At 38.8% G+C, this 23,121-nt stretch overlaps 2 protein-coding genes across 4 annotated transcripts in view; one reads left to right on the top strand and one right to left on the bottom strand.

Annotated features, from left to right (window-relative positions):
* Fank1 (fibronectin type III and ankyrin repeat domains 1) overlaps window positions 1-19,632 on the top strand; it is a 179,567-nt gene extending 159,935 nt beyond the window's left edge. For all 3 annotated transcript variants that reach the window (XM_021253288.2, XM_021253290.2, XM_087185169.1), the window contains exons 7-11: window positions 15,461-15,626; window positions 18,322-18,465; window positions 19,072-19,149; window positions 19,242-19,286; window positions 19,395-19,632. In XM_021253288.2, coding sequence (XP_021108947.1) covers window positions 15,461-15,626; window positions 18,322-18,465; window positions 19,072-19,149; window positions 19,242-19,286; window positions 19,395-19,460 — 499 coding nt within the window. In that variant the 3' untranslated portion in view covers window positions 19,461-19,632. The remainder of the gene's footprint in view (window positions 1-15,460; window positions 15,627-18,321; window positions 18,466-19,071; window positions 19,150-19,241; window positions 19,287-19,394) is intronic.
* Adam12 (ADAM metallopeptidase domain 12) overlaps window positions 1-23,121 on the bottom strand; it is a 435,473-nt gene that overhangs the window by 14,164 nt on the left and 398,188 nt on the right. The gene's annotated exons all lie outside the window — the stretch shown is intronic.

The raw sequence follows: 23,121 nt of genomic DNA, 5'->3' as shown, positions 1-23,121 counted from the left end.
GTTGCCTCTTTTAAAAAGCCTGTATGATAAAACAGACCAATTTCTTATAATTCTAAGAAAAGAGAAGCAAAATTAGAAATTGAAAAGGGGACAGACATCCCAGTAGTAATAGTGGAAATTTAAACATGAAAAGAAATGGTACATTTCTGTCCAAGAGATTTGATAATTTCAGTGAAATGGATACTTTTTTTATAGAGAAAACTTACAACACCAAATACAACCTAAGAAGCAGAAAATCTGAAATAGCCAATATCCATGCAACAAATTAGAAAATTTACTAAAGTATCACCTCAAGCACAGGCTTTGTGACTTAACTGTCTTACCAGGGAGTTTGTTCAGATTTTCTGTGCACCTGTAATAACCTTGAACCTTTCCAGAGCAGAGAGGAAGATGAAAAGCTACAGATTATAACCTTATTGCTAAAATCTGATATTAAGGGAAAAAAAATCTATTTGTGTGTTTGTAGGTATTAATAAAACTTTTCCTCTCCAACTAAGAGGGCATTAGGAGAGGATAAAGAAATTTAATATTAGGAAATTTCTAATAAAACACTGCCCATCAGTATATTAAAGTTGAAAATAAAAATTGGGTACAACTGAGCTCCTTTTCAAGTTAAAAAAAAGTGTATTTTTTAAGTACTAGGGATTGAATCCAGGGCCTTTGCACTGAGCTACATCCTCAGCCTTTTTATTTTTTAGACAAGAGCTTACTAAGTTACTAAGTTGCCCAGGTGGGGCTTGAACTTGTGACCCTCCTACCTCAGCCTCCTAGAGTGCTGAGATTACAAGTGTGTGCCTTCATGCTTGGCACCACACAAATTTCTTTTAAGTTACCTCAGACAATAAGCTAGTGTCATTCTTAGTGTGGGCAAATTTATTTTCTAAGTTAGTGAAGCTCATAAGAGAGAAGTCGCTCGGGATTTAGCTCAGTGGTTTTGCTGCCTGCTACGCAAGCATAAGGACCCGAGTTCTATCCCCGGTACCAAAAAAAAAAAAAAAAAAAAGAAAGAAAACAGTAAGATAGAAGTCAAGAACACAAGCAGAAGCTGGGTGTGGTGGTATACTTATACATACCAGCACTCATGAGGCTGAGGTAGGAGGATTGCCATGAGTTCCAGGCCAGCCTGGATTACATAGTGAGTTCAAGACCAGCCTGAACTAAATAGGGAGAACCTGTCTCAAAAAACAAAACAAAGGGGGTGAAGGGCGCACAGGTAATGGGGGAAAAAAAAGAACCAAGATACATCATGTACAGGTACAAGCACCCAATGATAAATGTAAATGTATTGTATACCTAAAATGTACCAATAAAAGAATTAACAAAACAAAACAACCAAAAACAAACACAAAAAGAATACAGGCAGAGCCAGAAAACTTGATGTCAAACCCCGACCTATGAACACACTGTGTGACCTTGGGCAGGTTATATACCTCTCTGTACTTTGATTTCACCATCTATAAAATAGGGATGATAGAAATGCGCATGTCATAGGGTTATTGTGAGCATTAAATGAGTTAATACTTGAAAAAATGTGTTAAAGAGTGCATGATGTATGATATAGGTTATACTGTTATTTCATAATGAGACAGTATTTTGGAAAGCTGGTCAACTTGGTAAGATATGAAATAGGTAGGATTCCTGTCTCTCAGAACTCATGAGAATTACCTTTCACATACTTAGATTTGCTAAGGAAGTTCAATACGGTGGCCAGCTATAAGACAAGGAAAAAAATGTTTAAAATACCTACAATTACTGGTTAATGAATATAATGGAGAAAATTAAGAATAAAAATACCTAAAGAAATTTGAAAATAAAAAATTTAAAAACTATACAAAGAGATATAAAGATTTAAAAAACAGACATATACCATATGCCAGACTATTATAACATTTTCAGTTTTTCCCACAATAACATATAGATTGAATGTAGCCTCAAATAGAATTATTCTTGGGAACCTATCAAAATGCTTGCAACATATCTGGAAAAATATGATAATAATTGCTAAAATTTTGTCAGCCTATGAAGGATTTGTTTTGACAGATATTAAAATAACTTAAAAGTTTTAGTAATTAAAGTAGTGTGATACTGATACAAATACTTGGAAAAAATAAATGGAATTGAAATTCTAAAGGAGATCTCCATATGAATAAGAACCTAGTATAGGGTAATGGGGGAAATGCAAACCAACAAAGGTATTGAGAAAATGAGCTAACTGAAGAAAAAAATGAGGCAGATCTTGGCCTTAAAGCCTCTACCAAAATAAATTCCAAGAAAAGGAATAATTAAGTATAAAAACTTGTGAGGAGCAGAGCTGGGCCCAGGGCAGAGGAGGTGAACTTTCTGGGCTGCCGTACCATTGCCCCAAGAGCCAAGGAGGTGAGCTGCATGGGTGCCAGCAGCACACCCCCACACCCCCGTTGAAATGAGAAGAAATATAAACAAGTCTCAAAACCAGATTTCCAGATCACCTCAAGCAACCCCAAAGGGAAAGGAGATGGAAAAATCTGATACTCAACCACCTAGACTCCCTGAGTTGGCAACAAAAGAGGCTCTGGAAAAAATAAAATCAGAAATAATTTCTCAGGGGCTGGGGATTTAGCTCAGTGGTTCTGCCACCTGCCTCACAAGCACAAGGTCCCGAGTTCGATCTCCAGTACCAAAAAAAAAAAAAGGACAGAAATAATTTCTCAGATAACAGAAGAGATTGTGCCCATTGTGGAACACATGATTAATAAATCTAGAAAGCACACAGATAAAAACATAGAGGAGCTGAGGAACATGATGGAATCCCAACAGGAAACAAATGGAATCCATAAAACAGATGCAAACAGATTTCCAGGAGATTAAAAACTCCATTGAACGTTTACGCAGCAGAATGAACCAATGTGAGGACAGAATTTCAGATATATATGATAAGATTGCAGTTGGTGACCAGGAAAAGAAAAATTTCTTTAAAATACTAAGAGACCATGAGAAGTCAATCCAGCAGCTGCTAGACAATGCAAAGAAGAATAACATAAGACTGATTGGAGTCAATGAAGAAACAAGAGACAGTACAGATGACATAAAAAACTGTTCAAAGAATTGATGGCTGAAAACCTCCTAAGTAGGGACAAAGAACTTGACACACAGATAAGTGAGGCATACAGGACTCCAACTAGCCTTGATCAAAAAAAATCTATACATAGGCATATAATAGTTAAGATTCCAGAAACCCAACAGGACAAAGTTCTACAACCAGTTAGAGAAAAGAAACAAATCACATACAAAGGAAAACCCATCAAAATCACAGCAGATTACTCAATGCAAACCCTCATGGCAAGAAGAGCTTGGAGTGACGTATTTCAAGCCCTAAAGGAAAACAGCCTACAACCCCAATTGATGTACCCTGCAAAATTATCTTTCAAAGTTGATGGAGAAATAAGATACTTTCATGCAAAAGAGCACCTTAGGAACTTCACAAGTACCAAACCAGCACTCCAAAAAATTTGAGACAATATCCTAGGAACAGACAATGAGGATCACAACCCCAGGAAGCACAGCAGAATGAACACATTGGGCACAACAAGAAATTAAATGTAAAGGGGGAGAATCCAACAGTATCAGTTATAAACATCAATGTTAATAGTCTCAATTCACCAATAAAAAGAAATAGACTGGAAAAATGGGTCAAGAAATAAGATCCAACAATATGCTGCATACAAGAAACACACTTAATTAAAAAACTAATAGACTGAAAGTTAGAGGGTGGAAAACAATACTCCATGTGACAGGAATGCGAAAAAAAGCAGGAGTAGCTCTTCTCTTTGCAGATCAAGTGGATTTCAAACCAACACTGATTAAGAGAGACAAGGAAGGACACTACATCCTTGTAAAGGGAAAAATCCAACAGGAAGAGATGACAGTCATAAATATATTTTCACCAAACACTAGTACGGCCAACTACATAAATATTAACAGACATGAAAAATTAAATAAGCACTAATACAATAGTAGTGGGGGACCTAAATACCCCACTGTCACAAATAGATCAACTAGAGAAAAAATAAATAATGAAATACTAGAACTCAATCAAACTCTTGAAAAAATGAACTTAGCAGATGTTTACAGAGTGTTCCATCCCACAAAATCAGAATATATATTCTTTTCAGCTGCACACTGGTCATTATCCAAAATAGACCACATAGTCACTCATAGAACATGTTTAAGTAAGTGCAAAGGAATTGAAGTTATCTCCTATATATTATCAGACCATAGTGTGATGAAATTGTAGATCAGTAGCAAAAGAAACCGCAAGAATTTCATAAACACATGGAAATTGAACAACACACTTCTGAATAACCAATGGGTCACAGAGGAAATTAAAGAAGAAATCAGACAGTTCCTACAAGTAAATGATGATGCCAGTACAACATATTGGGATCTATGGGACACAATGAAATCTGTCTTATGAAGGAAATTCATAGTAGTGAATACTCATATTAGGCAAACAGAGCGAGCCCAAATAAGCTGATGCTGAACCTCCTGCTTCTAGAAAAAGAATAGCAGGACAAAGACAAATCTCATACAAGGGAGGAAATGATAAAGATCAGAGCAGAAATCAATGCAATGGAGACAAAGAGAACGATACAAAAAATCAATGAAGCTAAGAGGTGGTTCTTCAAAAGAATAAATGAAATTGACAAACCCTTAGGCAACCTTATCAGAAAAAGGAAAGAAAAGGCCCAAATCCATGCAATTAGGAATGAAAAGGGTAAAATTACAACAGACCCAGCAGAAATCTAGAGAATCATCAATATCTACTTCCAGAACCTATATGCCAATAAGATGGAAAACACAGAAGAAATGGACAGATTCCTAGATACATATGAATTACCAAAGTTGAAAGAAGACCTAAAAATTCTGAACAACCCAATATCAACTGATGAATTTGAAAACATAATTAAAAACTTACCAAGTAAGGAAAGCCTGGGTCCTGATGTCTTCACTGCTGATTCTACAAGACATTTCGGGAGGAACTACTGCCACTACTCTTTAAAATCTTCAATGAAACTGAAAGGGAAGCAATACTCCCGAATTCATTCCTGGAAGTAAGCATCACCTTGATCCCCAAAGCAGAGAAAGACCCAACTGAAAAAGAAAACTATAGGCCAATCTCACTAATGAACATAGATGCAAAAATCCTTAGTACAATACTGGCAAATAGAATGCAGAAGATCATCAAGAAGATCATATACCCCAACCAAGTGGGATTCATCCCCGTGATGCAGGGATGGTTCAACATATGCAAATCAATAATGTAATACACTATATCAATAGAACCAAGGACAAAACCCATATGATCATGTCAATAAATGCAGAAAAAGCATTTGACAAAATCCAACACACATTTATGATAAAAATCCTACAAAAAATTGGAATAGGCAGTCTCTACTATCTATCTATCTATCTATCTACTATCTGATAAAAGCCATCTATGAAAACCCAACAGCTAATATCATACTAAATGGTCAAAAACTGAAAACCTTCATGCTGAATTCAGGAAAAAGACAAGCATGTCCATTATCACCACTGCTGTTCAATATAATCTTGGAAACAGCCACAGCAATTAAACAAGAGAAAGAAATAAAAGGAATAAAGATAGGTATGAAGAAGTCAAATTGTCATTATTTGCAGATGACATGATACTCTATATAGAAGACCTCAAGAACTCCACCAACAGTTTTCTGGACTTAATAACCAAATTCAGTAAAGTAGGTGGATACAACATCAACACACAAAAATCAATAGCTTTTCTGTACACAAACAACAGACTCACTGAGAGTGAAATAGGGCAAACAATTCCTTTCACAATAGCATCCAAAAAACTGAAATATCTAGGAATCAACCTAAGGAAGAAACCAATGACCTCTTCTCTGAAAACTATAGCACTCTGAAAAGAGAGATTGAAGATGATATCAGAAAATGGAAAGACATCCCTTGTTCCGGGGTAGGAAGAATCAACATAGTGAAAGTGGCTCTTCTTTCAAAACTCAATGCAATCCCAATTGAAATCCCAGCAGCATACTTCACGGACCTGGAGAAAACAATCCAAAAATTCAGTTAGAGCAAGAAGAGACCCAGAATAGCAAAAGCAATTCTAGGCAACCAGAGGCATGGCAGGGGGTATCACAGGCCCCAACTTGAAACTATACTATGAAGCTACTGTGATAAAAGCAGGATGACACTGGCAAAGAAACAGACTGGAGCATCAATGGAATAGATTAAGAAGATACAGAAACAACTCCAGACACACTCAGCCACCTCATCTTCAACAAAGGAAACACCTTCACTGAAGGAAAGATAGCCTCTTTAATAAATGGTGCTGGAAGAAATTGGTTTCAACTTGTCAAAGATTAAAACTAGACCTATATCTCTCACCATGTATGAAACTAAAATTGAAATGGATTAAAGATCTAAATATTAAAACAGAAATGCTGAACCAGCTGGAACAGAGGTTAGGTAGAATTCTTGAAGGCATTGGTGTAGGAAAAAATTTTATGAATAAAACCTTAGTTGGCCATGAACTAGCACAAACAATGAACAAGTGGGATCTCTTCTTATTAAAAAGCTTCTGCACAGCAAGAGAAACCACTAACAGTGTGAAGACAACCCACAATGTGGGAAAAATTTTTACCAGCTGTGCCTCAGACAAAGGTCTACCATCTAGAATCTATAAAGAACTTAAAAAAAATCAGACCTCCCAAATTTAAAGGCCCAATCCAAAAATGGGCATCTGAAATGAACAGACATTTCTCAGACAAAGAAGTAGAAACAGCAAAGGAACATATGAAGCAATGTTCAACATCCCTGGTCCTTGGAGAGATGGATATGAAAACAATGCTGAGATTCCACCTCACATCAGAAAGAATGGCTGCCATTATGAAATCAACCAATAACAAATACTGCCGGGGCTGTGGGGAAAGAGGAACACTGCTCCACTGCTGGTGGTAGTGTTGACTGGTGCAACCACTGTGGAAATCAGTATGGAGATACCTCAAAGAACTAGGACTGGAAGTCCCATTTGACCCAGCTATTCCCCTGCTGGGTATCTTCCTCAAAGAATTAAAAGAATCATACCAGTGTGATATATGTGCACCCATGTTTATAGCAGCACAATTCGTGATAGCTAAAACTTGGAAGCAGCCCAATTGCCCATCAACTGGAGACTGGATAAAGAAAATGTATTTTTTTAAAAAAATAAAATGGAGTGTTACTCCGTCATAAAAAACGAGAAACTAGAGCCATTTATAGCTAAATGGATGCACATTGAGGCCATACTCTGAAGTGAAATAAATAGGATACACATGTGTAAATACCGAATAGTTTCTCTAGTGTGAGAAACTGAAAGTGTAAATAAGGATTAATAGCTATAATAGATAATGTGAAATAGGAAGAAAAGGGGCAAAAGGGAAGGGGAAGTGGGAGGGGTAGGGGAATGTAAAGAAGGGAATGGAATTAATATGGGAAAATGAAAAAATGGAAACAAAGTCTTTGTAAATAAGGGAGGGATTGAAGGGTCGATGGGAGGGCAGGGGAAGGGGGAAAAATAAGAACCAAGAGAAATTATGTAAAGGTGCAAATGACAGCTTTGAAACTACAGAGGGTGGCACAGACAGACTCACCGATAGGCGTTCCTTCTGATTTCTACTCAGGGCCCCTTAGATAGACCTCACATTTGTGGGCTCTGACTGTTGCCCTGCCTGTGCCCCCTCTCAGCAAGGAGGCAGCCAGAGAAAACAATGCCCATACATCCATAATAGCAGTTAGCATCACCACTGTTGAGGCAGGTTTGAAACCGGGAGATAAAGGACAAAGGGCAAGGGCCTGAATAAATGGAGACCAGGACCTGGATAAACTGAAATAAGCCTCAGGAAACTGGAGCATAAGGGACAAAAGTCTAATTGGACTACAAAGGACTTATACATTCTGCCAACAAGAATCTGTTCAGTGGCAACTGCTTACCTTCATTTTCACATGTTCATCTGCCCCTGTCCGATGTCAAAAGGGGCACACAAGCTCCTAGATTAAGGTGTTTCCTTGGTGTCTTCTCTTTGGAGGTTCCCCTCATCTACTGAGGGCTTTTCTTGTTGTTCCTAATAAAACCAACCCAGTTTATTCCCCCCCCAAAATAAATAAAAAAATAAATTTTAAATCATATCTCCCTTAGGAAATATATAGCAGTTCCCCTTCCCCATAGACATTTTATTTACCAATGAATTTTGTTTCTGAATCAAAATTATCTATCATATTATGTGTAGTCCCCAGAACATAATCCAGGAGAATGACAGGACTGTTTTACAACTACTTTATGTTTTTTTTTTTCCCATTATTTTATTGGTACATTTTCGGTATAAAATACAGTTACATTCATCATTGGGATCTTGTACCTTTACATATGAGTATCTTGGTTCCATTTTTTCTCCCTTCTCTTGCCCTCCCTTCACCCCCTCCACCCTTCCCTAATTGCAAAGACCTTGTTTCCATTTTTTTTTCCTCTTCTCACATTTTCTCCTTTCCCTTTTTTCCCTTCCCCTACCCCTCCCAATTCCCCTGCTCTTTTAGACCTTTTCTTCCTGTTACACAATATCAGTTATACATTTTTTAAATTACAATATTAAGATCTAGGAGACATTACCACAGATTTTACAGAATGTAAAAGGATATAGAAAGCATATTACAAAAATCATTTTTGAAATAAATTTGACAACTTCTAAGAAGTACCTTGGAAGACAAATGAATGAAACTAACTCTGGAGGAAATATAAAATTTGAATAGCACCTATTAAAGAAAGTCTATTCCTAGCTTGAAAACCTACCTATATGACAACAGCAGGCTCATAAACATTTTAACTGTTAAATTATATCAAACAATTAAAGCAGAAAAAAGAAGGAACACTTCTCCCCTCATTTTAGGAACTCAACCTTGTGCTAATCCTAAAACTGGATAAAGATAATAGAAGAAAAAAGTATGAACATAGATACAAATTTGTTTAACGAAACAAACTATTGGAAGTCAGATGTGGCAGTATGTAGAAAGTGGTTTTGTTACAGGGATGGCAGTGTTGGTTCAGCATTGGAAGATCCACCCCCAAAAGTCATCATTTTAACAGAGGAAAGGAAAAAGCTATATGATCCTGTCACTAGTTGGAGAAAAAGTATTGTACTAAATTCTACAGCTGTTCATGGTAAAAGCTATCAGGAGCCTAGAAGTAGAATAGAAACTTCTCAACAGATTAAAGACATGTACTCCATACTTCCAGCAAGAATGCCTTATATAAATGGAGAAGATACAATGCTTTTTCCTTAAGGTGGGGAACAAGGGCAGATATGCTTACTCTTTATCTGTCCATTAAACTTTGAAACCTAGTCCCCACCAAAATAGTCTGTCAATAAAATGACACAACTAGGATAGGATTGGCACAGCAGAAGCAAAATCTTTATATGTAGATGAAATGATCATCTACAGAGAAAATACTAAGAAATCTCTAGGAGCCCCTAGAGCTTGTATTTGAATTTAGCAGGATTAGAAAACACAAGGTATATCTAAAAATTCAGGTCTGTGTATACTTGCTATAAATGAAGAATTGGATAATGAAATTTAAAAGTTATGTAGGAGTACAAAGGACCTAGAAAAGTTAAAAACAAAAACAAAAACAGTGTTGGAAGACGTTTAGTACCTAATTTTAAGACTTCTTCTAAAGCTACAGTAATCAAGGCAGTGTTGGTGTAAGGAAAGACATATAGATCATTGGAATAAAACAGAGAATCTAGAAATAGAACCACACATATATAGTCCACTGAGTTTTGAAAGATTATTTAACATTAGCATTTTATAGAATATAAACTCAATTCAAGAGCCGAGGAAGAGGTAGTGTTTTCAGCAAATGGCACTAGAACACCTGGTATCTGTATATAAAAAATTAACCTCAACCCTTTTTTTCCATACATGAAAATAACTTGAAGGGATCTATGAACCTAAATAAGAAAGCCTAAAAGTATGAAACTTTAAGAAGAAATTATAAGGGAAAATATTTATGAATTCAGGGTAGGCAAGAACTACATAGGATACAAAAAACATGATGTATAAAAGAAAAAAAATTGATAAATGAGATTCCATCAAAATTTAGAACTTTAAATGACATCATTAAAATGAAAAGTCCTTAAACAGACCATATTTACAATACATATAACCTATGAGCAGAATATATAAAGAATTCTTAGAGCTCATTAATAGACAACCCAATTAAAAAGTAGACATAAGATGATAAATAGCCAGTATAGCACAAGGAATGGTGTGCAACTCTAGAATCAGAAAAATACTAATCAGTACCATAATAAGACTGAATTATACACTCATTAGGGAGATGAAGTCAAAAGTTTTAAAAGCCTTGTCATGACTTTTTCTTTTCCTTGGATTCTCCCCCTTTGTGTGTAATTTGTCACGCCCAATGGATTCATTCTGCTGGGTTTCCTGTGGTTGTGATCCTCATTGTCTTTTCCTAGGGTATTGTCTAAAATTTTTTGGAGTGCCGGTTTGGTATTCATGAAGTTCCTGAGGTGCTCTTTATCATGAAAGTATCTTATTTCTCCATCAATTTTGAAAGATAGTTTTGCAGGGTACATCAATCTAGGTTGGAGGCTGTTTTCCTTTAGGGCTTGAAATACATCACTCCAAGCTCTTCTTGCCTTGAGGGTTTGCATTGAGAAGTCTGCTGTGATTCTGATGGGCTTTCCGTTTTAGGTGGATTTGTTTCTTTTCTCTCACTGCTTGTAGAATTTTGTTCTTCTGTTGGATTTCTGGAATCCTAACTATTATATGCCTATGTGTAGATTTTTTTGATTAAGCCTAGCTGGAGTCCTATATGCCTCACTAATCTGTATGTCAAGATCTTTTCCCCTCCTTGGGAATTTTTCTGCCATCACTTCTGTGAAGAATTTTTTTTATGTCATCTGTACTCTCTCCTCTTTCTTCCTTGACTCCAGTCAGTCTTATGTTATTCTTCTTTGCATCGTCTAGCAGCTGCTGGATTGATTTCTCATGTTCCCTTACAATGTTAAAGCAATTTTTCTTTTCCTCCTCACTAATTGCAATCTTATCTTCTATATGTGAAATTCTATCCTCACACTGGTTCATTCTGTTGCAGACTTTCGATGGAGTTTTTAATCTCTTGGAAATCTGTTTGTATCTGTTTTATGGATTCCATTTGTTACCTATGTTGGGATTCCATCATGTTCCTCAGATCCTCTATTTTTTTATCTGTGTCCTCTCTAGATTTATTAATCATGTCTTGCACCATGAGTACAATCTTTGCTGTTATCTGAGTAATTATTTCTGATTTCATTTTTCCCAGATCCTCTTTTGTTGCCAGTTCAGAGAGTCCAGGTGGTTGAGTAAAAGATTGTTCCATCTCATTTCCCTTTGGGGTTGCTGTAGGTGATCCAGAAGTCTATTTTTGAGACTTGTTTACGTGTCTTCTCATTTCCACGGGAGGGGGTGCTTCTGGCACCCACACAGCTCACCTTCTCTGCCCTAGGAGCTTGGGATGGCAGTGGGGGAGCTTCCTTCTGGGTGCTGGGACTGGCTGAGCTTCTCTGCCCTAGGAGCCTTGGATGGAGGCGGGGAGCTTCCTTAAAGGTGCAAATTTCCAATGATGAATGTCATTATATTGAATACTAAAATGTACCAATGTAATTAATTTTAAAAAAAGGCTGAGGTAGGAGGATCTCAAGTTTCAAGCTAAGGTGGACAAGTTAGCTGGACCCTGTCTCAAAAAGTAAAAAATGGGACCTAGCTTGGTGCAAAGGTGCTAGGTTCAATCTCCAGTATCAAAACACCAAAAATAACTCCTCCCCTCAGAACACTTAATTACAGAGTCAAGGGCAATCTGAGGAAATTTTTATATATGTGCTGTAGACAAATAACTGGCATCTTTGAAGTGCAGAAAGACACTCCAAAAAATAACTCTACCCAGTAGGAAAAGAGCAATTTACCTGAAAAGACAATTTATAGCAGAATCAATAAAAACAATAAAAAATATTTAGCCTTGCTAGTGATGAAAAAATACTACCTATCAAATCGGTAATTAAAAACTGATAGTGTTTGAATAGTACAAGTGACACTTTCAGATAGAGATGTTAGATGTGCAAGTTGATGGAACTTTTTCGGAAGGCAACTGGACACCTGGATCCGGAGTGAGCCAGAGGCTGGGTGGAGCTCAGTAGTACAGTGTTTGGGGGACATGTGAGAGGCCTGGGGTGGCTCCCCACCTCCCTCACAACCCCTCCCCTGTGCATGTGCCCACATGTACGTACATACATCCGTGGACACACATGCGCATGCGGGGTAAAGTAAGCTGTGGCCTCTGACACAGTGACTCTGTTTTTAGAAATTGTATCCCTAGGAAATAAGGATGCAACTAAGACTTTATATAATAAGGGTGTTTGCTGTAGTCTCAATTAAAATTGTGAGACATTTGAAACGACTTAAATTTCCAGCAGTAGTGGATTGATTTAAGTGCTGATATATGAAAATTTAGTATGTAGAAACTGTCAGCAGAGGTGAAACGGAAGTGTACAAATTCCTAAGAAAATGAATGATATGACAAAAAGGGAAGGAGAAGTCTGGGACAGACATCAGGCATACATGAGAAGTGCCTGAGGGTCCTGTGAGAGGATTCAGAAAGCTGACACTGATAAGGGCCCAGGAGCTGCAAGCAGGAGCCTCTTTCTCTGCACTGGGCTCTAGTAGAGCCTGCTGGGAGCTTGTATGGGCTGCCCACTGGGAGGGCAGGACAAGCATGGCCCTGTAAAGCAGGTTTCCAGCAGATCATTGGGGTGCCTCGCTGTTACCGTTTAGGTGACACTGTGGTTGTTGAGAAGACTGAAGTTAGACTCCAGTGGCCTGGCACACAGGGACTTAGCTGGCTTTCTGCAAGTAGGAAGGCAGTGAGGTTCAGAGGTGCCCTGTCCCTGGAAAGGAGCCCAGGTCTCAGCTCCTGGTTGGGTAGCCCAGGCTTCAGGAGGCTGGTTTGCAGCAGCCCTGTCTTCCAGAGCATGTCCAGCAGTCTCAGGGGCTTGTCCTCAGCAAGGGGAGGGTATGAGTGATTCTGACGCAGGAACCTTTCTACTTAGCATGCCTTACTTTTTAGTTAGGAAAGCATTATTTTAAAAAACACCATCCAGGTAAGTAGAGTTAGAGCATTTTATTTAAGTATTAAAATGAAATTTTCTTCCCAAGCTTGCCAACAGCCATTTGAAAGACCTTGGATTGTTTGGATGAGTCTGAGCCCACGTTGGGCAGGTGAAGCTTTCTCTGTCTCCTGGGAGTCTCCCAGGGCTGGTGCTATGTGGGAATTCGGTAGCTAGGCCATTCTAGCTTTGCTGGGCTTTGCCTGGGTGATGTTTCTTCCAGTGCTCAAAGAGGCCCTTGTACATTTTCCTTACTGGGAAGATCTTCTGTTTTATTTTCCAACTCTTTATTTTTTAAAAATTTCAAACATTTATTTATTTGTTTGTTTGTTTATTTATGTATTTATTTTTGAGACAGGGACTCACTATGTAGCCCAGGCTGCTTTGAAGTTACGGCCATCCACCTGCCTCAGCCTCCTGAGTGCTGGGTTTACAGGTGCTACTATGCCTGGTTCAAAATTTTCAAACATTTAGCAAAGATAATATTCCAACAAACACCTGGGTATTTACCATTTAGGCTTGGCAGTTGTTGGTTATTTGGTCACATTTGCTTTTCTGTCTATATTTTTGCCATCCCTCACCTGCGGCTTATCTATGTCAAGGTTATGGTAGATATCCTCACCCTTTACCCCTCAATATTTCAGTCTGAGTCTCCTGCAAACAAGGTCATTAGCCTGCATAGCCAACATACCACCACACCTAAGGCACCTCTCACCAATTCCTGCTATCTACACGGGTCTCCTTGCTTGCCTCCAAAATGTCATCTGTAGCTTTATTTGGGGGCAAAGGCTGAGGCTAGACTGTGAACAAGCAAGGCCTACACACAACATGTTTGGTTTTGGTAGTCTTTTTTCTAGACTGCTCTTTCCTTTCCCCTCCCTCTCTCCTTCTCTGTTCCCCCTTTTCCCTTCCTCCTTTCCTCTCTCTCTCCCTTCTTTCTCCCCACTCTCTGCCTCTCCACCTCTCACCTTTCTTCCTTTTCTTCTCCCTCCCTCTCTGCTTACTTTCTCTCCCTCTCTCTATAAAGCAATGACCCGCCAAAGAGCACAGGTCATGATCTTCTAGAATGCCCTATATTCTGGATTTGCCTAATGGACTCCCAGCTGTGGAACAGTCACTTGTTTATTTTTTTTAATTTTTCTTGCATTATCTGGGATCAAACTCAGGACCTTGCACTTGTGAGGCAGGTGCAGTGCCACTGAGCTAAATCCCTGGCCCAGCACTTGTTCATCTTACCTTTTATTGCTAAAATGAAGTTAGGTTTAGAGGTTTGACAGGAATTAGAAAATATTCTACAGGGTAATAATTCAGCATTGTGTGAATATCTCATTCCCTACTAATCTTTTACCCAATAATTTTAATATCCACTGATGATATTTGTCTGACTCAGGTATTAAATTAGAAGTTGCAAAAAAGGATTTCTTTAATTCTATGATTCCTTCCATATTTATAAGCTGGCAGTTACCTGTAAAAAAAAAAAAAGAGCTTCCCCTCAGCTGAGATGGATCACATTTTAGTGTATAAAGGCAAAGTATGGTAAATGTTTACTGATTTTCCTTAAATACTAATTTTTAAGGTAAGGAATTGGCCTAATGTTATCTCTAATAGTATAAATGAGTTTTTTTATTGCCTTTATTCTTTTTAAAATATTATCATGGACTCACGGATATTTTTAAATCCAATATTTTATACTAGTTTGTAGTCCCTTCATTATTGAGATATAATCCATACACCATAAAATATGGACCTTTAGAATATTCAGTTCAGCATGATAAAATAAATTCACAGCTTTGCAACCAACACCACTATGTAGTTACAGAACATTTTCATCACCCTAGAAAGATGCTGTGTGTTCATTATAAGTCACTCCTTCCCCTTAGCCCCAGGCAGTCACAAGCCTTTTAGTTCTGTCTTATGGGATTGGCTACTCTGGATATTTTGTATAAATGGGATCATGTGATATGTGGTCTTTTATGTCAGGCATCTTGTATTAGAAGATGCTGTACCCCTGGCATAGCATTTTATTTCCTTTTCCTGGCCAAGTAATGCTCCATTCCATGGATATAACATATTTTGCTCAACAGTAGAAGGTCACCTGTATGTTCTATGAGTAAAGCACGTGAGTTTTCATTCAAATTAGACTTTCTTGGTTTCATCTGGGTAGGGCAAAGTGTGGATCCATGCGCAGAGCTGCACTCACAGCTGCATGCTGCTGCTTCCCTGTGTTGCAGTCTAATGCTTGCTTGCTACGAGGGACACCTGGATGTTGTGAAATACCTCCGAAGACACGGAGCTTCTTGGGATGCTAGAGACCTGGGAGGCTGCACAGCTCTGCACTGGGCTGCAGATGGAGGCCACTGCCCCGTGATTGACTGGATGATAAAGGACGGCTGTGAGGTAGGAGGCTTTCTTGTTAACCACACATACTGTTAAGACTCTGAAATGCCACTCTGCAGGGTCAAGGAGAAGCGGAGGCCTTTGATTGGTGAAACTGAGAAATTATGGAGAAAGAGCTCTGGCTTTTCAGCAAGAAAGCCCCACAGGTCTTGGAGCAAAAGGTTCTTGTGCAATCGATGTGATAGTGAGGCTCAGGTTGTCACGGATGTTGATAGTGAGTAGGAAAAAGAAATTGGGCTGAACCCAGAGCTGGATCTGAAGCTTCTACTTTGTTCACTATTTGTTTATTCAATCTGCCAAAGCTTTATGGAGCATCTGCCATGTACCAGATATTGTCTTGAGTGCTAGAGACAGAAAGATATTAAGAGATTGTATAGCCACAATGTTTCTTCTTGCTTTTAAAATTAGATTATTTTTATTGTTGGTTTGCTTTAGAGATTAGTCATTACAAAGTTTTCCAAAGGGCGAACTGACTGACTGAAGCATGCAGCCTTTCTGTTCTCGCTGTCTTTACTCAGAAGCGGAGCAGGTATGTTGGTTTCCTTTGATTTCCATGTCATCAGAAGTACAGATCTGACATAGCAAATAGAAATAGAGTTGTTTAGACTTCTATAGCTGTTTGAAGATGGATCATTACAATCAGGTAAATTATGATAACTTCTGATAACTTTGAATATTAATGTCTTTCAAGTCTTGGGCTAAAAGTTTCGAGGCATGGAAATAACAATGGGTAAAATACTGTACAGTGATGGCCAGATGATGAAGAGCATTGAGGAATTAAACTGGTGACCTGGAAAATTAACTCAAATTGAGCAAAGTCCACGTCTCCCAGAAGACATTAGTATATTTGTTCTAGTTTGTCACTGAAGTGAGATTGAGGGAAAGCAAGGCTTAAATTGTGCAAACACAGTGGTTCCTGCCACTGCTCTTGCATAGTTGAAAAAGAGCTTCCTGCAAGGCAAAATCTCAGTCATTATGATAATTCCTTTCTATAGCATCGCTCATTTCCTTGTGTTTTGGAGCCATGCCCAAGAAGTCAGAAGACTTAGCCATGGGCCTCAGTGGGACAGCCAAACCACACTCACTGTGCATGGTAGCAACAGCCTTATTCTCTCGTTTGGTTTGTGATGAGCTGTGCTCATGCTTTGGATCTAGTAAAGTCTATGGTTAAAACTAGGTTGATCTTTGCTGACGGAGTGGGATCCAGGGTAAGGCAGGTCTCTGCTATCAACACTGAAACACTGGAATCGTACAAATGCAGGCTCTCAGAGCTTCAGACATGAAGCCAGTTATTTGGGATAAATTTCATCGTTCTCTGTAGCCCAGGAGCCACTTTGCAGAGGACAGAACCATAGCATAGGCATGTCTGCTAGTGGTGGACAGATGATGTCAACCGAGTCTCCGTGTTCTTGGCAGATGCTCACTTGACACTTCTGAAGACTGTAGGAAGGATTTAGGAGCCAAGAGGGGCATTGCCCTCATATTCCCAAATGCACTGACTTAATATTGAGGGCAACCGATTTACTTGATCAGGGGAACTATTTCTACATTTAATGAGCCATGTGGCTTTAGGAAACACACTTGATTTCTCTGAGATGGGGTTTGATTATTTCTAAATCAGGAATAAAAACACCTGCCCCTGTTTAACCTTCTGGACCAAAAGAGAAAATGTATATGAAAGTGTGTTTGAAACCGTATAAAGCATCTTGTAATACCAGGTGATTATTATTATTCAAATATAATGGAGGTTGCTGCCCATAGGTTGTCTATTTGCATGAGGAAGAGCGATGTAGCACTGGATGTTCTTATACGTGTAAACAACCTGCCAGTCTCTTGTTAATCTGTTCTGATGTTGTACTAAGCTGTAGATCATCTTTAAGTAATTCTTCTGTAACAGTATGTTTATGTATGTGCGTCCGTGCATTCTCTTATTCTCATTCTCTCTCTCTCATACGTCTATTTCAGTACCACTGTTCATAGATTGGCTAGGTTTTCATTGGAAGATGCAGCATTTACATTTTCTTATTTTACAATATTTCTTTTAAAACACTAGATTGAGAGTTTAGTGTAGAGCAGGTCATTGGGAAATGACCATCTTATTACTAGGAGCATTCTACTTTAGAGAAGGGTTAGGGTTAGGGAGCTTTTCAGATTAGGTTTGTCTAATGGATCTAATCACTTTGTATTTACTATCAGTCCTGCCTAAAAGTGACCAATATTAAGCTCCAGGGTGTGTGTATATGTATTACTACTGTCTGATTCTAGAAAGGATTTAAAGTGTGTATAAATATACATAAAGATAAGACAAATTGGCACTACTTTACAAAACAAGTGAGGAAAGTTAGGCAGAGAACATAGAACAGAGTTCACGGGGGGCCAAAGTAAGGAGAAGTTCAGTCGACTTTTCTAGAGTCTCTTTTTTCCATTTTAAAACAATGAAGATGAAAATGCCACTGAGGGTAGGACTTCCTGGGCCTCTCAGTAAAGGGGGCCTCTAAGGTGAGGGTCATGGCTCTTCTCACTGCACATAGGTGTGAGTTAGTCTAACATAGCCCAATCGACTTATACCGAGTCTAGTAGGACTGCTAGCTAACTCAGGACAGTTCAGGCAAGTAAATATTCCTCGTATTGGTCTACAATGTTTTATATTCAGGGGAAGCAGCTTGACTGAGAAAGCTCTTTGTCTGGACCACAGGTAGATGTTATAGACACTGGCTCGGGGTGGACCCCACTCATGCGAGTCTCTGCAGTGTCAGGAAGCCAGAAGGTGGCCTCGCTCCTCATCGAGGCTGGGGCCAACGTGAATGTGAAGGACAAAGATGGAAAGACACCTCTCATGGTATGCCCTTCTCCCAAAGGTCAGAGCTTTTCTACCTTTAGGTATTCTCTTAAATGCCACATATGTAGGAACCCTGAGTTTTGGTTCCTACAGCTTGTTAATAAAGACATGAGACTTTTTTTGAGACAAGATCTTGTTATCTTGTTCAGGCTAGTTCTGAACTCCTGGACTCAAGTGATTCCCCTGTCTCAGCTTCCCAAGTAGTTGGGACTATGGGAATACACCACTACACGAGAGCACTATTATAACATTTTTGGTGTCTTTTACAGTTTCTTTAATGATTAGCACTCTTAGTCCTTAAGGCCATTGTAGGATCAAAACAGATTTGTTAAAACCATCTGTGGTGGTCTGGCCTGGCTTCTCCTATGTTGCTTCAACATTGAGAAAGAGATGACATTTACCTTCTAATTGCCACCACCACAGAATAAGCAGGACCCAGGCCTGTCATGCAGAGCCCCAGTGGCCCGGCCAGGTCTGCCTTTGTGTGGTGCTGCTGGTGAACTCCCTGTGCCCAGTATGTGCCAGGTATACCCTCTCTGCTGCCTGTGCCCCTTTGGAGAGGGGGAAGGGGTGGCTGCACTCACACTGAACTGTTGTGTTTTTCAGGTGGCTGTGCTAAATAATCATGAACAGTTAGTTGAATTACTACTTGATAAAGGGGCAGATGCAAGTATTAAAAATGAGGTAAAATTGATCTTTATAAAAATCTTTTTTTGGAGGAGAAGAAATATAATAATATAATGTGTAATTATAATTTTTGTTGTTTCCTCTTTCAGTTTGGCAAAGGCGTCCTAGAAATGGCCAGAGTTTTTGACAGACAGGTGGGGATATTCTTTCTTACTATTAAGATAATTTGTAGTGTCTTCAGCATCCGAAAGCACCCCATCAAAACCCCAGAGGATACTCACCTGCTTATTTTGTTTTTCTAGAATGTGCTCTCCCTATTAGAAGAAAGGGGAAAAAAGCAGCTGCCAAAGAGGTCTTCTGTGCACTGATCAGAGCACCACCTGTCTACAAAATCCAAGCAAAACATGATTGTTGAACAGAGATACAAGAAATCCCAAGTCTTTGAGGGCTACATATTTATTTATTTAGTAGAAGATTCACAGTGACTTTTTGTAACAGATAACTGTTCCCACACTGAAATACATCTTTTTACCTAAATGAGCATGCATATGTGCTTGCATCATTGGGCGTCCATAGAACAGGGATGTTTTCTTGCACTCGTGCCTTTAGAGTCAGACATGAAACAAAATATTTACGTACCAGAGCTACACAAACATGCATGGGTCTCTTACTCCCCGGCTCCTGCCCCCAGCAGTCTTGGGCCACTCCAGGCTGTTGGCACTCTTTCCTGCATGTGCTTCCTGTTATCCTTCCTCCCCAGCCTGAAGGCCTTCCAGGCTGTTGCTGCCTCCCGCAGTGACGCTCCCCCTAAAAGCCCAGGAGTTTTCTCTTCAGCTCTTGGCCTCACATCAAAGCTCAAATACGAATCTCAGGTCTGTAGGCCTGGTCTGTTAGCAGTGTCTGCTTGGGGGTCAGTCTTCCTAGAACAGCCCTGTCTGCGCATATGCTTGCACATACTCATGCCCTGACAACTAACGACCCAGCCTGCTGGCGGCTTGATGACCTCACCAAAGAGTATTCAGTTTTGTCTTCAGATAGATGCAGAAAAGTTTTGGAAGCTGATCATGCAATTCATAGATGAGTAGGGGTTAACCACAACCAAGTCTGCTGGTTGGGAGCTTAAAAAGACACAAATGTGGTGGAGTTTTAACTTGGGAAACACTTAGAAATCAAGGAAGAAATGGGTGGGGATTTAGCTTAGTGGTTCTGCCACCTCCCTCGCAAGTGCAAGGACCTGAGTTCGATCCCCCGTACCCCTCCCCCACAAAATCAAGGAGTAAGTTAGCAGACTATATGCATTTTGTGACTTGAGAGAAAATCTAGTTAACCTGGCCTGTGAGGAAAGCAGCTACAAAGATTTGCAGGAGAGTGGACTTTTCTCAGTAGGGAAAGGCCATGTAAAAGGCAATTAAAGCTGCAAAACTTTAGGGGAGGGCCCAGAGAAAACAATCAATTTTATTGATGTTAGTAATCTTTAGCTTTGTTTCATATAGAACAATTACCTTAGGAATTGGATCCATGAGCCATATACATCCTGTTCATAGAGATTTCATTTGTGTGTTAACCTTTTGTACAAATGCACCCTCTTTATAATTTGGTAGATTTTTTAAAATCTAAAAATGAGAGCATATGAACAACTCTGCAGAGGCCCCTCATTCTTTTTGTGATTGGCATTGTCATTCAGCTTAATTTCATTTCTCAGTCTCTGTAGAGTGTGTCCATTTGCCCCTCTAGGGGGGAGATATGCATCCCGTTCTATTATTATTATTATTATTATTATTATTATTATTATAATCTTTTATTTTAAAAAAGTTTCTTTTCATAGAATACATTTTCTTATTAGCAGTTCCCTCAGTAGGAAAAAATAATGTGTTATATACAGCTTTATATTTATACACAGATTATTTTAGGACAAGTAAAACACATTTGAGAATTCTGTTTGGAATCTGTATATTTTAATACAGCTGCAAGGAAGACCCCTTTCCCTAAATGGATCTCTAAATTCTGAAGTTCTTCAGGCTTCCTAGGATTTAGAAATCTGAAATGTCAGCTATCAGCATCTCCTAATTTTAAAGTTTCTCTAGGACATAAAGTAATCATCATTAGCTAGTATCAACAGACAAGGAAGTTTCTGAAAATTAAACACTGTCTGATTTTCCTCAGTCTTTACTCATGAGTAACAATCTTTCCCTTTGTCTTTTTTTCCCAGGAAAAACACAAAATTATGACCATTTGTTAATAGTAATGAAACTGAATTCTCTTTAAGAGATTGATAAAATAAAAAGCAAAAGCTCATAAGTAATGTTTAGTTATACTGTGTCCTGTGAGCTAGGAGAAAATCCCATTAACTCACTAAAATTACAGAACTTGGTCTCACTATTGGTTTCACTATTTCTGAATTGGATACAACTTCACTCAAATCTTTTCTTCAAAATTAAATTCTGAAAATAACCATGTGATAAGGAGAAGGTTTATCCACCAATGGACTTATCTGTTATTTCTTCATTGTGACCTGAATATCATGACAGGGCAGAGGCAAAGAGACATACATTCAATTAAGGTATTAAGTGAAAAGGATCAGAACTTCCACAGCATGACATTTGCATATGCTCACCCCAAGACAGTTGAAATAACAAAGCCCAGCAAAGGTTAAAGCTGAGAGAGTGCCAAAAGACCTGCATTGGCAGCTTCCTGCCATGCGTCCCCATGAACACAGTAACAACTTGCCCAAGGCCACAGTGACTGTAATGAGTCAGGGCTGCAGCCAGGGAGTAGGCCATTGCAGAGCAAAGATTCAAACATGCAGCTTGAAGTATCCCCAGGAGCAAAACACGGCCAACTCTTTTGCTAGTCCAATAGAGAGATGCAGCCTTCAAACCAGAATGATGGTTTGGTGATAGGTGAATATTCTGTGCCCCAAACTACCCTGTAGCAAATCAGTCGTGTAGAAATGCTGAGACACGAACAGGTCTGAACACTGGAGTTTGAAGGAACAGAGCTTGGCCTCCTTGGGCACTGCAGAGGATGCTCAGACTCAGGACAACCGCCAGCTTGCCTTTGAAGGTTCAAGGCCATCTGCCAACCCAGAAGCAGTTATCCTCATTCTTCATTGCTCATATCAAGTTTGGCAATGTTGTCAACCCTCTGGACTTAATATTGAACTATCCTTATATTCCTGAGATAATCTCCTTGGGTTATGGTGAATTGCTGCATTCTATTTGCTTATGTGCTGGGCCTCTATATTTGCTCTTTCTCTTTAAGATTAGGAAGTGGCTTATATTCTGTCTCAGTTTTCTCTAAGAGCAACTACTCAGGGTTTTATTTTCTAATTAACATACTTTTTATCTGTACAAATTTATTTCTTGTATTTTTCCATAGGTTTATCTTGTTCCTTTTGTAACATTTTTGTTGACATCATTTCTGTTTTGTTTATAATAGACTTAGGGCTATGAATTTCCCCTTCAGCATTTCTTTAGTTGTATTACCATGAATTTTTCTCTAAATCTTTGAGATCTAAAGATTCAACTAGGGGTACTTGCTAAATACAGATTTCTTGAGCCCATCTGAGTGAGACCCTCTGACTGGGAAAGTTCAGGGAAAAAGCATGGCAGTGGATTTTAACAGGTATCCAAGGTAAGTTCTTGTAATTTGAGGAGTTTTGAGAAATACAGCCATAGTGTGTGCTATTTGCTTTCTGGATAGTCTGCAATTCATCTTTGACTAAAGAAACATTACATTTCTAGGACACAGAACTGTTTTGTAAAAAAGTTTCTCCCTCTCCCCCTGCCCCTGCTCCCCTCTCCCTTGAAGGCACTTTGAAAGAAGTTCTGTAGATTTGGAGTATCTCATTTGATATATATCGACTTCATCTACTTTAATAACTGCATTTAAAATCACCTGTGTACTTACTTTTTGCCTACTTGCTTTGTCACAAATGGAAAATGGTAAGAATAAAGACCTCTTTATTCTTGTTACCATTTTGAATATATATATGAGTATATATATGAATATGTATGTATATTTGTATTT

This window comes from Heterocephalus glaber, unplaced genomic scaffold, assembly GCF_053883595.1.
Source record: "Heterocephalus glaber isolate CG9 unplaced genomic scaffold, H.glaber_assembly_v1.0 deba00001497, whole genome shotgun sequence".
In the NCBI taxonomy this organism is placed as follows: Eukaryota; Metazoa; Chordata; class Mammalia; order Rodentia; family Bathyergidae; genus Heterocephalus; species Heterocephalus glaber.
The sequence above is the reverse complement of the archived record's forward strand: the minus strand, read 5'-3'. Positions and strand labels throughout refer to the sequence as shown.